This window comes from Acomys russatus, chromosome 1 (assembly GCF_903995435.1).
Source record: "Acomys russatus chromosome 1, mAcoRus1.1, whole genome shotgun sequence".
In the NCBI taxonomy this organism is placed as follows: domain Eukaryota; kingdom Metazoa; phylum Chordata; class Mammalia; order Rodentia; family Muridae; genus Acomys; species Acomys russatus.
The window spans coordinates 100,498,567-100,514,584 of NC_067137.1; the positions used below are offsets into that span (position 1 = coordinate 100,498,567).

The window sequence follows — 16,018 nt, forward strand, 5'->3', positions numbered from 1 at the left end:
GCATTTGAGTGCCATTGTTCATATGCTCCCAAATTCTATCTGGTTTTTTTTTTTTTTTTTTTTTTTTTTTGCAGGTGGCGGGGGGGGGGGGGGGGAGGGCATAGCTTGGTAGGAAAGCACCTACTGCCAATGCACTATATTCTGAATTCAGAATCCCAGGGCCCATGCAAAAAACCAGAGGTTGTATTCTGGTCCTATACCCCTAGCATGGGCTCTGTGTGTGTGTGTGTGGGGGGGGGGGGCAGTGACACATCCCTGAAGCCAACCAGATTAGCCTAACCAATGAGCTTCAGGTTTTTAAAACGCTGCCTCAATACACACACACACACACACACACATACACACACACACACACAGGAGAGAGAGAGAGAGAGAGAGAGAGAGAGAGAGAGAGAGAGAGAAGAAAACAAAATAAATTGGAGAGCAAGTGATTAAGGAAACAGCTGTCATCCTAAGTCCTCAGACCACACACAGCCATACCCACACACACAGCCATACCCACACACACATGTAGTCACACACACACACACACACACACACACACACACACACACACACCACATCAAAATAAAGAACAACAACATAAAACTATTCTTAACACTTCGGACACACAAAAGTAGGTAGTGGCCGAGCAGTCACAGGGGAAGGGGTAGTCTGTCATCCCTGGAACAGACTGTGGTGAGAGACAAGAGAAGAAAAACAGATGATCCATAATAGGAGGAGGAGCAGTAACAAGTAGCCAAGGGCAACAGCAATCCTGTGGGAAGAAGTAGTCATTGTCTAGAAGCCACAGGGATTTGGTGGTAGTTTGAACGTGTTTAAGAATTACAATTTTTATTTTCAAATGTGTGTGTGTGTGTGTGTGTGTGTGAGAGAGAGAGAGAGAGAGAGAGAGAGAGAGAGAGAGAGAGAGAGACAGAGACAGAGACAGAGACAGAGAGAGACAAAGACAGAGAGACAGAGAGACAGAGAAACACAGAGAGACAGAGAAAGACAGAGACAGAGAGAGAAAGAAAGAGCACGCACACGTGCACACATAAATGCAGGTGTCAGCAAAGACCAAAATAGGATGTCAGATCCACTGGAGCTGGAGTTATAGACTGTTACCAGCTGCCCAACTTACGTGCTGGGAACCAAACCTGGGTCCTCTGTAGTGGAAGTTTTGTTTTCTTTTAAAACTCAGTTATGTTATGTTTTTGTTTTAATCCCAAGGGTGGGATATGGGACAGCCTTAGTTTATCCACAGCTGATGACCACCTCCTGTACCTCAGAGAGAGATCTGGTCCTTGCCAGCTGCACTTAGTTTAATTCTGAGGACTCTGAGAAGGTATAAACATCAAAGCCCAGAGAGCAGAAGGGCACTTCGAGATGGAGAGAACGAAGGCTGCTGGTTCTCTGGACTGTTGGATATCCTGGCGACCCTAACCAGCCAGAACTAAGGCTAAAGAGGTCTACATTCCCCAGTCCCTTCGAACATTCTTTCTCTCCTACCTAGGGTCAGGGGGTTGGAAGGGAGGTAGAGGCATTAAGAAACCTAAATTAGAGGCTGGAAAGATGGCTCTGACTGCTCTTCCAGAGGTCCTGAGTTCAACTCCCAGCAACCACATGGTGGCTCACAACCATCTGTAATGTGATCTGATTCTCTGTTCTGGCCTGCATATATACATGCAAGCAGAGCACTGTACATGAAATAATAAATAAATAAATCTTTTTTAATAGTTAAAGAAGAAAGCTAAATTAAAATAGCCTTTAAAAAGTACACACTACAGTCTTCTGAAAAAAGTAGTAAGAACTCTTAACTGCTGAGCCATCTCTCTAGCCCCATGTGTTTTGAGAGGAAAATCAAGAAGACATCTTGGGTCTTTTTAAAGGGTATATTGCCCTTGAAAGTATTAAATGTGGCTATCACTTAGAAGTGAATAACAGTTTATTATTGAGGCAAATATGAGTGACCACGGCTCACGGACAAGGATTTAGGTAGTCCCAAATAGTATGTTCCAACATGGAAACAATTTCATGAAGTTTTTGTAATTAAAGAGAACAAAAGAAATCCATGAACAAGGCAATTTTAAAATACATCAGTGGGAATGTAGGATGGGCAGGGAGGGTTACGGCAAAGAAAGAGTATCTTTGGGACAGGTTTCAGACATTCCCGATGGCATTCTTAGCTTTTGGTTAGCGGAAGCTAGCTAGCTTTCCAAAGTGTTCTACCTGATAGTTACAAGAATGTTGGTTGAGTTCGACACAGCGGTGGGTAATAAACAGCTATTAAAGGGCTGAAGACAGAATCGTAGCCGATAGGGCCAGAGATGGCTCAGTGAGTAAAGGCACTAGCTGTAAGCCTGAAGACCTGGCTTCCATCTGTGACATGACAAAAGGACAGAACATCTGCAAATTTTCTTCTCCTGCTAAAGGAGTGCTGTGGCCTGCACTAATACACGTACACATACGAGTGGGGATATGAATTGGTTCTGGAGAGACGGCTCAGTGAAAAAAGAGTACGTATTTGTCTTACAGAGAGCAGATATGGTTTGGTTCCCAGCACCCACAATACGGCTCTGAACCCTCTGTAAAAGGACTCAACATCCTCTTCTGGCCTGTACAGGCATTGTGCACACATGGTGCACAATCATGTAGACAAAACACCCATACACACACACAAAAAGGGGAAAAAATAAATTTTAAACGGTTTAAATTACCATCATTATGCATTTGAAATGTGCTATCCAGTATTAAGTGTGTTTATGTGGCTGCAAAACAACCCCCAGAATTTTTTTCATTTTGCAAAGATGAAGCCATACACCCATTAAGCATTTCTTCACTCACAGCTCTTGGAGTCTGCCATCCTGCTGCTCCTAAGAACCTCACTCCTTCAGATGCCTTATTCAAGTAAGTTCATACACTACCTCTCTCTTTTGGACTGCCTTAATCATTTATATAAAAATTTAAGAAAATAATAAGCAACAGAAATAGGATTAAAACTTATCGTTGATGTAGTTAAGACCACTGAGTTGAACATTAAAAAAAAATGGTTAGGGTAAGTTTTATGTGGGCTCAACACATTAAAAAAGTTTAAAGATCTTTGCACTCTTGTGACAAGTACGTAGAAGCTGTTTTGCTGAAAAGCACTGACTCCTCACTTGAGCCCAAGAGGTAACAGAAAAGCCGTATGAGGGGCCGGAGAGAGCTCGGTAGGTAGAATGCCTGCCTAGCACGCACCAGGCTCGGGGTTTGAGCCCTAGGTGTGATAATACACATCTGCAATCACAGCGCTTGAGAGGGAGAGGAAGGAGGATCAGAAGTTCAGCGTTGGGAGTTTGAGGCTGGCCTGACCTGCTTCAGTCCCCATCACACACACACACACAAACACGCACACACACACAGAGAGAGAGAGAGGGAGAGAGAGAGAGACAGACAGACAGACAGACAGACAGAGACAGAGACAGACATTTTTAATTAAAAATAAAATAAAGAGGCACCTACATATTGGCACCTACATCTGTTGTTCTGGAACTTGCTCTGTAGACCAGGCTGGCCTCGAATTCACATACATCTTCCTGCCTCTGCCTCCCTAGTGTGCTGGGATTAAAGGCGTGTACCACCACCACCCAGTCACTGCTTGTCTTGAACTGGTGTCCTGGGACAGGAGCCTAGCCTGTTGGAGCTTTTGCTTTAAAGCTCTGTTACACTGTGGCAACTACATCAGTAGGAACGAGTAATTCTTATTTAGAGGAGTTTTTCATAGGCGTGGTTTAGGGTTGCTTCCTGACAAAAAGCACACTGACTTTAATCAACATTGCTACTGCTCACACACACTTTATCCTCACCTTCCCTGCTCCTGAGAGAGACCACAGCCCCAACCTCCACACACCTCTGCTGCTAAACACGCCATGTGAGGCAAGATTTCACAGCTTTCCTTGGCAGCAATTCGGTAAGCAGAAGCTACCACACCACATATTTAATTTTAAAGGTTAGGGTGTTTATTTTAGTTTGCTAGGACTACTTAATCACAAGATAATATCAACGGGAAAACTTACAAACAAGTATTCATTTGTCACTGTTCTAGAGGCTAAGAAGCCTGTGGTCAAAATCCAGGCACACCTAGCATCTTTCAAGAGACTGGTCCTTGCTGCAGTCTCACATAGGAGAGCTTAGCTACTACCCATCTGGAGTATCATCTAAGGCCAGTAATCTATTATCCTCATGAGTGGAGCGCTCTCATGACCAAGTCACTTCTCAGAGGCCCAACTTCAAATATGATTGCTTTGAGGATTAAGATTTCAATATATGAATTTGAGACAGACAAAACACTTCCAGATCGTAGGAATAACCTAAAAACATGCTACACACTGGTTCTGCTGCACCTGAACACTCTCAAATATGGGCTGAATGTAGACAAATGTCCTCTGGGGAAACAAAATAAATAACCCACCTGAAAACAGCAGCAACAACAAAAAACCTCTTGTTTTACTGTTGTGTGAGGTGTAAAAGCTTTTAAATACGCTTGGTCAATTCTCAAGTGAGCAACAATGATTTTACCCTCACGCTCCCAGACTGTATAACTTTACCCAGGGAGACAGTTACAGGAGCTGTTTGAATCCCTGGCAGCCATAACAAGCTAGGCTCACCACCCATCCTCAACAAGCCAAGGGAAGAGACCATTATTAGTGAAAGATTTATCCAGTGTGGCCACACAGGAAAGAGCAACAAATCTAGAGGTTTTAGAGATAGCCTCCCAAGTCCATATCTGGAGTCCTGACGTGAGATTTAGGTTTAAACAGAGAGCTAGAGGTATGCACTAAGTAGTCCTAGTTAAAGTGTGTTCAACCCATCACTGACCCATCGTTTCAGCTGTGTCTCCTTCAAGGAGGTATGACAACTTGTCAAAGCTTTGAATTCTCAACCGGGCAGTGGTGGCGCACGCCTTTAATCCCAGCACTTGGGAGGCAGAGGCAGGTGGACTGCTGTGAGTTCCAGGCCAGCCTGGTGTACAAAGTGAGTCCAGGTTAGCCAAGGCTACACAGTGAAACCCTGTCTCAAAAAAATACAAACAAAAACCCAACAACTTTGAATTCACTTTCCAAGAGAAAAGCTCCCCACTTCCCGACTGGCACCAAGGTTCATCCTTTCGCTTCTCCCAGGAGGAGACTCAAGGAAATCCTATTTCCAACTCTGTGGCGGACTACTGTTTCAATAGTCTGATCGCCAAAGGAGAGGCACAGGTGTCTCTCTTTATTGTATCATCCCTCATGTCAAGACAGTTTTAAAGAAGTATCTACTCACCTCACTCAACAGACAGCAGGTAGACAGCGGATGGGTTATGCCCAAGTCCAGCTTTGTGAACTCTTAAATTAACTGGGCTTCCTTCCCGGAGCATAGACGGCTGCATCACTGAAGTCAGTGTCCAACGAACCTCCCACCTCCTATATGCTCTCACCGCTACGCTAATTGCACCTTAGTGGCAGGATGGTGTGCAGATGAGACAGGCGGTGTGATGGCTGCAATCAAGGAGGATTACCCTGCCTCTTCCCACTCCTACAAAGAAATAGTCTCGTTACCATTATCTTCCAAACTGTTTATAGCGTAAGAACAGCGCTGTTCTATTTACTGTTGTATCGACTGCCACCCAATGTCTTACCTGTAAAAGTCATCATGGAAGTTTTCTTGGTGACAGACATGTGAAGCAAATAGCAACACTACACACTGGGTGATTTTATTTACTCCCTTGTCTGTTCAAAGACATGGAGACAGTGAAGACTGCAGCTACCGGGCCATGGTCTCTTACTAACAAGACTAGCTAAGGTGGGAAGCATTTGTCCCTGCAAACCAAGTCAGGAAGGGCTATCTCTATTAAGCCTGCCTGCCCTTCCCCCCCCCCCCCCGAACCCTAGCTATAGCATCTTTGTTAATCTTTCACAATCACACACACACACACACACACACACACACACACACACACACACATATATATATATATATATATATACATATATATATATATACACAGAGTGTCCTTTTTTGTTTGTTTTCCGAGACAGAGTTTCTCTGTGTAGCCCTGGCTGTCCTGGACTCACTTTGTAGACCAGGCTGGCCTCCAATTCACAGAGATCCTCCTGCCTCCGCCTCCCTCCAGAGTGTACTTTGATCACATTCTCTTCACATTAGTCTTTTTTTTCTTTCTTTCTTTTTTCTTGCATTAGTGTTTTATCCCTCTGAATATTCTTGCCAAGTTTCTCACAGCTTTAAAAAAAAAAATCCCAGTATGTATATGAGTTGGTTAGAGGGCCTGTGACCACCAAAACACAGGCTATAGCCATTGCTTGTGGTTGCCCACAAGAAACTAGCTGTGGCATCCTTAGAATGGAAGGCCCACGGACTACACTAAGTCAGCGGCTCTTTGCCAAGAGATAACCAGTCACAATCCACTCACGCTTGTGGATTAACGCTTGGCACCTCAGAGCTCTCTTTACATCAACTGTACAGGACTATACATAGCTAGGAAATTTATTTTTAAAATAGTATAGTTCAAAGGCTGGAGAAAGGGCATCATGATTAAAAGCACTGGCTGCTCTTGCAGAGGCCCTGGGTTTGATTCCTAGCACCTACATGGTGGCTCCTAACTCTCTAACTCCATTTCCAGGGATCCAGTGCCCTCTTCTTATCCCCGGGAGCACTGAATGCTCATGATACACGTATATACATGCAGAGGGGAAAAAGCATTCATACACATAGAGCCAGGTGTGGTGTCACACGCCTTTAATCCTGCAGAGGCAGGCGGCTCTCTATGAGTTTGAGGCCAACCTCGTCTACAACACTAGTCTAGGACAGCCAGGGCTATGCAGAGAAACTCTTGGACGGGAGGGAGGGAGGGAGGGAAGGAGGGAGGGAAAGAAAAAATGAAAAAATAGTATAGTTCTTATCAGTTTCAATTTTGAAAAAAAAAATCTATTTCTGACGTAAGTCAGCACATTAGGTACCGCCCCCCCCACCCCCCGTCTGGTGCTCACATCCTCCTTTCTTCCTCACCTTGGTCTGCTCTTGCTAGCCGAAAGGTGCACCAACTCTCTTTTCTAGGTTAGTTTGTGACCAATCCTTTTGATCTCTTAATCACACATTTTGCTATTTTGCTCTTTACCATTCATTTTACACTATTTAATACTCAGGATCTTGCCACTGTTATGTCACAGATGGGAATTTGGGTCAGAAGGATTAAGATCATAATTAGGAGATTCAATTAAACTGCAAAATACAAGAAATGCTGGCAATAAATAAAATATCTTTATTATGATTATTTAATAGTTAAAATCTGCATGTTTCTTAGATAAAGTAGTTTATAACAGGATAAAAAATTACAAAAAGGCAAGCTCTTAATGATTCATTTGAATTAACTATAAAATCAAAATACTGCTAGAATTTAATATCTTCTAAAGTAACACAAAATATATTCAATATGTAATACAAACCTCAATAATCCAAATCTCCTAATAAGCAATTATTTACAAACTCTGAACTGAGAGAAAACAGTTTAGCCAAAGAAATGAAACGATGTTCTTAGTAACTTCATCCTATGTAACCTAAGCTTCTTGAGTAGAAATACTCATTTAACACAATGTTAATTATATTAACCTTAATTTACATTCAGTTGGTATGAATTTACCCATCCTAAATGTCTCTGTGCCTGGAAAATACAACATTTAAAGGATTTCGAGCACAGTTTAACAATGCAGTCTGGCATCCCAAACCCACTACCTTTTAAGGACAGAATTTAACTAAGGGTACGCTAAGGGTACAGAATTTAACAGTATTCCTATTTTTGTTCAACTTCCTGCCTAAACTGTATGGTTTTACTCAGTTGTCCATATGCCAATGTCATAGACTAGTAAGCAAAGCAAGCAACATTACTTTTTTACATAACATCTTTAATTAAAGTTTTTGCAAGGTAAAATATTAAACTTAAAATAGTCTTAGTACATCAAAATACTAAGCTTTTTAATTGTATTCCAAGATGGTCTTTAAAACCTAATACCCCATATATCACAGAAGAGCAACCTTGATTTGCAAGTGTACAGAATGAATTTTACAAACATAATAAATATATTTATGTCCTTACACATAACAGTATGTACAACAGCAGTTGACAATAGTAACTCCGAACAGCTAGGGATTAGCTCCTCCCCACTCGGTGTACCCTGGTGCACACTGGACTGATTTAAGGAAGCTTGACTGAACAAACAGTTAATTATTCAATGTTGTTTTGTTCTCTCCTCACACAGGAGAAAGCTTTTGTTCCTCAAAATACACAAAAATATTAAATTTGATGCAATCTTCCTTAAATCATGCATGCAAGGAAGATGACAAAAGAAGGACAAAAGGTTCCAGGGGAAGGAATATAAACCAGAACAATTTCCAAAGGGGCAACAGATTAAAACGCAAACCTAACAACAAGCATGGGAAAACACACAAAACAACCATTTATTAACAAAAACAAAAAACAAACAAACAAAAACCCCTCAATATCCATTATAGCTGATTCAGACAGGTAGGAAGGAAACACAGGAAATGAAAATGTACAAAGATCAATAAAATAGCACATTGCACAAAAGCACAAAAGTCCAAGATAAAGTAATCTGAAAATATAAGAACCTTCTCAAGTGGAAGAAATTGTTGTTATAAAGGGAAAATTGCTAAGAAGAGATGTCTGGCTTTTTATACAAGGAATACCCTCTAAATGATGACATTATTGCTATAAGATAATAAAAAAAAAATTCTCAGAGGGAGATAGTTCCACATTCATTCATACAAGTCACCAAAAGATGACTCCTTGATTTTCAATATAGCAAAAGAAAGCCTTTATATAAAAACGAATATATTGTACATTGTCTTCTGAAGCCAGAATCTAGTATGCTTGTCAAGAACACATTTTAATCAATGCACACGCTGCATGAATCTTGAAGCCAGTGTGACTTTTAAAAAGGCAACGGTGTAAAAGTGATGCACATTAACAAAAATGTTAACATTTTAAAAATAAAAGCCCAATATAAAGATCTTCTCCTGTTGTGTTTGACTCTAGAAACTGCATGTGACAAAGTTGTTTATTTTAAGCAAATACATGTGCTCTCGGGCATCCCTGTGGTCTGGGAATACAAGCGACCACCAGGTCAGAGTTCATCTAATGAAAGGCACCCATTCCCACTTTAGTCCTTCTGTGTAAATTTACCTTAGCATTACTGGTATCATGTTATACAAAAGGTGCCATCTCTTTTGGTACAAATCTAAACATCACTTTCTGAAAACACTGCTTACTTCCCTATTGCCATGTCTGAACTATTTCCGCCTTTTAGATGAGCATGGTACTTTCATCATAATATTCTGCAAGTGGGAATCCCTTGCTTTTTCCAAAGGAAAGACACTTTAATAGAATGTAATGACATCATCTGTTAAATGTAATGGTGAAAACATGATTAAGAATTCAAAGCAAGTGACACTTAGACCACAAAAAATACTATAAAAAATACAACATGCTACTTGATTTAAAAAGGAACACAATATAACAGCATGTAAGAGCACAATCTGGTGTGCAGGGTTGTTTGGACAAGCTTTCAGAGTTTTCACAGATAAAAGTATTCATCGGGGATGCCATCATTAATAGGCAATACAGAGGTACAAATGCAAATGGTTACTTCCTGCTTCAAGATGTCCCTGTGTGCCACTCTGAAGGAAGTGGTTGTTCGTGTTTGAAAATATAGCTAGAAAAGACAGGCCAGTGGACAATGCTAACCTTCAATTAGTGTGACTAACAGAGGGCCCAGGACATGCACTGAATTAGCATAACAACTACTGATTAGCAACACTGCCACACTGTCATAGGTAGTTCAGGTCACTGACTTCATTGAGTAAACACAAACCTAGAAACTATACCAGGGGACAACTGAACAACAGACTCACGGGATTTTACCTACTCTGTTCACCAAGTTTTACAGTTAAAAAAACAGAATGCGTGTGCTTTGAAAATAGGAGAATAAAAAAGCTTCCCCTCAAAAGGCTACATTAATAATAAAACAAAAGAAACCAAAAACCTGCATTACAAGTCATGGTATACAAGCAAAATCTAACTACTATCATGTTAACACACCACCACTGATAACAAATTTCAGAACATAAATCAATTCAGTAGGGTGATAAGTGGGGAGGGGAATCAACTGCATTAAGAAATTTTAAAATATCTGCTAAAAAAAAAAAAAGGCCCTATACAACTCACAGTTTTCTCTTTTGTAATATACTTTAGTTTTATCTGTTCCTTCTGGAACTACATTAAGTCAAATGAAAGGAAGACAAAAAATGGAAGACACCCCCCTCCCCAAAATCAACAGGCAAGTCAATTTGAATGCCAATTGTTAGTCACTAGAACAGAGATGAAGGTGGGCAAGCAAGCATCCCTGAGTTCCCAAGAAGCTGACTCACTGCAGCGCCACACTGCTCTGTAGAGCCCTTATGGGAACAAAGCTACACATTCTCAACACACACAGCAATTATCTAGTTTTTAACATACAAGTCAAGCCTCCGCATTTTCTTTCCAATGTGCAAACTGGAGCCCAAATCTACATTATCAATAGCCTGGAAGGGCCATCCAATGAAAGAGAGGTAAATTTGTGTTTAGTGGCCCACCTCCCTCTACCCACTCCACCCTCAAACTTTCCCCTCAAATTACAAAGTCTTTAAAAAATTTTGCTTAATTAAAATAATAATTTCTAAAATTCTTTACTAGTAAACACAAGAAACTTTTATAATTACTAAATTGTTTAATACAAATCCATTCCTCACCACCTGCCCTTATGCTTCTCAGATCAATGTACAGAATGTCACCTCCGTGTTTACATAGAGACTAAATGCACAGGTAAGCACACACTGTAGTCCAACAAGGAAAACTTTCACATATCACTTGTACTACACAATTTCAGCTTGGTGGTGCCTTGTGAAATAAAAACATATTCCTGAGGAGCCAATTTGAGATTTCTTCTTAAAGTATGGGACTGAGCACAGCTTCTCTATATGGAAATTGAGTTGTCATTTTATTTCTACTCAACAACCCAAGTCTTTAAGTTACATTTAATAAGTATGAGAACCTAATTAAAACAAGCATCCATTCCTGGGTCAACTTTGTCTACAAACTATGACCACTGATCCTTTGCTTTAAGTCTTAAGTAGATGTTCATACAGCAGGGAAGCAAGAGGTATGTATTACTAAGGGAAAGTAACAAGTAAAAAATGTTTAAGACCTATTATGAGTTTTAAATTTTCTTATACAAGTGAATTAAAATTCAACACCATAATTCTTGCCCTTCTGTAAAAAGCTCACACGTAATTTTTTTTTTTACCAAATATAACCACATACAATAAACAGTTTCAGTTCAATCTATCAAAAAGGAAATTCCTTCAGGTCATTACAAGACATACGTATCTTCTGATTGAGCCCAACTTGGAGAAAGGAATATAGACAAAGCTTTTACATGCTAATTACCAATGGCAGGTTCTTGTATTTAAAATTGACAGTTACAGTTTTCCTACACAAACCCCTCCCCCCACCCAGCAACCCCAGGTGCTACAGTTCCATGGCTTGCCAGTTTGAAGTAGTGTCTATGTGGTCAAGGTCTAGCTTTGTTCCAGTAGCTTTGCTTCTACTGCGCTTTTCTGACATGCAGAAGTGAAGTTTTGGTTGATAAATGTCCCAAGTTTCAAACCGTCCATTTTAACATTTTAAGTTTCTTTTGTCCTATTTATAAAAGGAAAGAAGCAACTCTTCACCACTCTGCATCTCCAATGGCTTTGGAAAATATATAATCTCTTCCATTAAGATTCATAATGCCATCCTTGAGATGAAATTTCCATTTGTTTTTACTTCTGTGTATCTAAACAAAAATTGAGAATGGAAAAGATGTAATACGAAAGAAAACACAACCACAAAACTCCATTCATAATAAAACCGTTAAGCTTTGTCCTGTATAAATACTACATTTGAAAGCTGGTTTCACAATGTTTTGCAAAACACTCTATAGATTTAAAATTTTCTATAGTTTGTTAATAGCACTCAGTAACTTGTATTCACTAAAATAATTATGAGTTATCTGCAAGCATTAAAATTGTGGCCTTATTTCTTCTGCTAAAATAAACATAGTGTTCTCAAAACCAAACACGGACCTTTCACATAATATTGCAGAGAGGCTCACTAGACACACTTTTCTTAGATCTCAATTCTAAAACCCTATGGCCTATCTACTCAGCAAGGCACCCTCTGGCATATCTATGACAAGTGGCTGTCAATGCCGATCTGATTAGTTAGAACTTTCTCTACTCTGCCATGAAATCTGTTTCTTCTTTCACTTATGGATCTTAGCACTATCTTTTGATATAAAAACAGTGTTTTGTAAATCGCTGAGTGTTCCTGCTCTAGATTCAAACTTTTCTCATTAAAGCAAAAGAGAATAATGTTAGAACAAAGGTAGAATAGAGACACATTCAGAAAGAAGTCCAGAAATTCAAAACCGAAGTCATATTGAGTAATAAATGGTAAATATTTCTATTTGCACAGAAGCACAAAGTACAAGTTTAAAAGCATTCCGTTACTGATCTAAGCCCTTAATAACGTACAAAATGCTAACAGAAAGGCCTCTTAAATGTCCAATGAAAATGTACTAAAGTAAAATTACTTATACACAATGTTGAAACTTTATATTATGTTGTTTTCATCAATGCTCCAACAGTCCTTTAATTACTTGAAACTTGTCATCTTATTAGCATTTAAACTAAGACCATGACTTTTCAGGCAACAACTTCATTATTCCTTCTGTGCTTTTCTTAAAATTGACTCACTGTTAAAAAATAAAGCTTAGGCTTCAAAACAAAGCTCAAACCACATTCATTCCTCATTTTAACTAACTACAGATTACCTCACCATTTATAGCTTTCTGGTGCACCAATTCTATTCTTTCAGTCTTTCTAATTCTTGAGCTCTGAAATTCTGAAATTGTTTTTTACTGGGCTATGCAAACTTAGTCTCAATTTATTAGATTAAAACATGGATGTAAAGCCGGGTGGTGGTGGCACACGCCTTTAATCCCAGCACTCGGGAGGCAGAGGCAGGCCAATCTCTGTGAGTTCGAGGCCAGCCTGGTCTACAAAGTGAGTCCAGGACAGTCAAGGCTACACAGAGAAACCCTGTGTTGAAAACCTGCCCCCCAAAAACCCAAAACCAAAAACATGAACGTATCTGAGAGCAAGATAAACCAACTCTAGAAGCATTTAAAACACCGCATATAGCTTATGCTATTCTCTTACAACAGGAAAATACTACGGAATATTCTTCAGTCAGGCTCTTGTCTGCTAGCCTGCTTTCATGAAATTGTGTTTTGAGTATTTGCCTGCAAGCTGGTCTCTTCAACTAACTGCTGTTTTAAACCTCATACTCTCTCTACAGGTAACAAAAAATTTCACCTGCTGTACTGTTTGTTTGTAGTAAAGGGTTTTTAAAAGTCATTGTGCACAAAAGCAGATGCTATAAAATTATCAATAATGTAACAAACTTTAGGTTATTGGTGTGCAACTGACGTGGCTTTACTTTTTTTTTTTTTTTAATTAAGAAGACACTGTATTGACATTTCTCCTATAGATCTGTTAGATTTAAGCACATCTACTTATCACATTCACTTTAACAGCAAAAATTTAAGTTCTCTTTAATCTACAAGGAAATTTCATGCAGGATACAAACAATGCACATTCATAAACCACAACTCTAGTCATCAAGTACTTAGTACTCACTCCCTGCTACTCAATAAACGTTTAAGAAAAATCCATATAATATGTGAATGAATGATAAATTCCATGACAGAAAAGTGCTTGTCATTTAATGACCTAAAAATTCCAACAAAAACACTAATATAGCAGTTCTCCACCGTTGGGGGTTGAATGACCCTTCTACAAGGGTTGCCCAGAACCATCAGAAAACATATATTTACATTGTGATTTGGAACTGTAGCAAAATTATAGTTATGAAGTATCGATGAAAATAATTTTAAGGTTCCACAACCACAGCATAAGGAACTGAATTAAAGGGCTGCAGCATTAGGAAGGTTGAGAACCTCTGCACTAACAGCTATTAACAAATACTTTGTAAAAGAACACCCTGTTTAAGACTTATAAACATAATGAATCAATAACCAGGCAGTTAGAGAAATAGTTCAGCAGCTAAAAGTACTGGCTGCTCTTCCAGATGGAAACCAGGGTATGGTTTCCAACATTGGCATGGTAGCTCACAACCTTCTTTAACTCCAAATGGGCATCTAACACCGTCCTCTGATCTCTGCAGGCACCAGGCAGAAATGTGGTACACATACATACACATGCAAGCAAGGCACTCATACACTTAAAAATGGGGGAAAACCAAAAACCTTATAAACTAAGGAAAAACCCCACAAAACTCAATAACCAATACCTAGACAGCTTGGTTTAAAATTTCCTTGAACTGTAAAATAAGTAAAAATTTAAGGAATCTCATAAAACTCGTCTGTTTATTGGTTGTTATTGCTTATTATCCTAGTCCTCTTAGTAATAAAACATAATTCAATTAGGTCAGAAAGGCAAGATTATCTCATTAATTGTGTCACTGAAAGGGAAGAGGGTCATTGTAAGTTGAGGTAGTATGGATCGAAAAAGATTCTCTCTCTTCTTTTAGTCATTACTTACTTTTCAAAAGTAAAGCTAAGGAATTAGTTTTATTCATTTTACTCAAACAATGTATGAAACAATCAAAATGTTTTCTTTCATATTGTCTATAAAAAAAATAAAGAAGGCAAGCTAGACATGGTAGCATCCATCTATAACCCCAGGCTGAGGCAGGAGGACAGATGAACACAAAGCCATCCTGGGACAGCTAGCTATACACGGAGTCCCAGGCTACCCTGAGCTGTTAAGTCCAGCCTGGTCTCAGAAGTAAAAGTACAACAGAGTTCAATATAGGCAGCTATCATCTGCCCACATGTTTCAATAAGGCTGGAAAGATGGCTTAGAGAAACCAACACCAAAGTAATGATCATAGCTGAAAATGAAGTCTTTACCTTATCGTATTGGCAAACAACAACATTTTCTGTGTCAAAGAGTTCCTGCCCTTCCTCGTCACTTACATCATCTTCACTGTTGAGGGGCTCCTGAAAATGGAAGAAAAATTTATACATAGATGTCATGTATTGCTAAAGTTTCCTGTAACATTTAGTGAAAGCAGTATAGTCGCCTTGGTGCTCTCTGAGAACTAGTGTCAGGTGTGTATCTGTGCACACTGTGAATGCAGTGCTGTCAACGCCTAAAGTTTGCCGATATTATTTGAATTTCAGCAAGAAATTCAAGAAAAGTTAAGCTATAGAACTCATGAGACTCAAAAAGGGTTAACATTTATGTTCTTTGAGGCTAATTAAAAAACATTGTCTGCTCATGTAGAATACCTGTGTTCAATTCCCAGCACCTACATGGCAGCTCACAAGCATTTCAAACTCCAATCCCTGGGTACCAAGACAGGCCTGAAATGTGTCTGTGGTGAACAGACAGACATACATGTAGGCAAAACAATCATGCACATGAAGTAAATTTTAATTTTTTCTTTATTCATTAATAATTGCACAGGATAAATCCTCATGTTTCGGTGCCTAACAATGAACCTGAGAAAATACAAAGGTTTCATGAGGTCACAATATTATGTACCAGCAACAATTCTTAAAAAGGTAGTGACATTGAAGAAGCAAAGTATACAATCAGTTTGCAGTGTGGCCTTAGGACTGTACTAATGACGAAGATTCTAATTGCTAATTGGTCAGTAGTATGTGTCATTATGACATTATGGTAGAAAGAATAAGTTAGGCCTTAAATTACTCTTAAATGCAGGGCCAAAAATTAAAGCAAAAGAGGGGATAAAATAAGGTTGAATGTCCATTTGTAGTATAAGACAAAAGCTTTAACTCAGATTTCTAATAACTGA

At 39.3% G+C, this 16,018-nt stretch overlaps 1 protein-coding gene across 1 annotated transcript in view; it reads right to left on the reverse strand.

Annotated features, from left to right (window-relative positions):
• Nucleotides 1-9,148: 9,148 nt before the first annotated feature.
• Gtf2a1 (general transcription factor IIA subunit 1) overlaps nt 9,149-16,018 on the reverse strand; it is a 32,287-nt gene continuing 25,417 nt past the window's right edge. Inside the window, exons 8-9 of the mRNA XM_051150133.1 lie at nt 15,108-15,197; nt 9,149-11,906 (exon numbers count right to left, since the gene is read on the reverse strand). Of these exons, the coding sequence (XP_051006090.1) occupies nt 11,799-11,906; nt 15,108-15,197 (198 nt within the window). The 3' untranslated portion in view covers nt 9,149-11,798. The remainder of the gene's footprint in view (nt 11,907-15,107; nt 15,198-16,018) is intronic.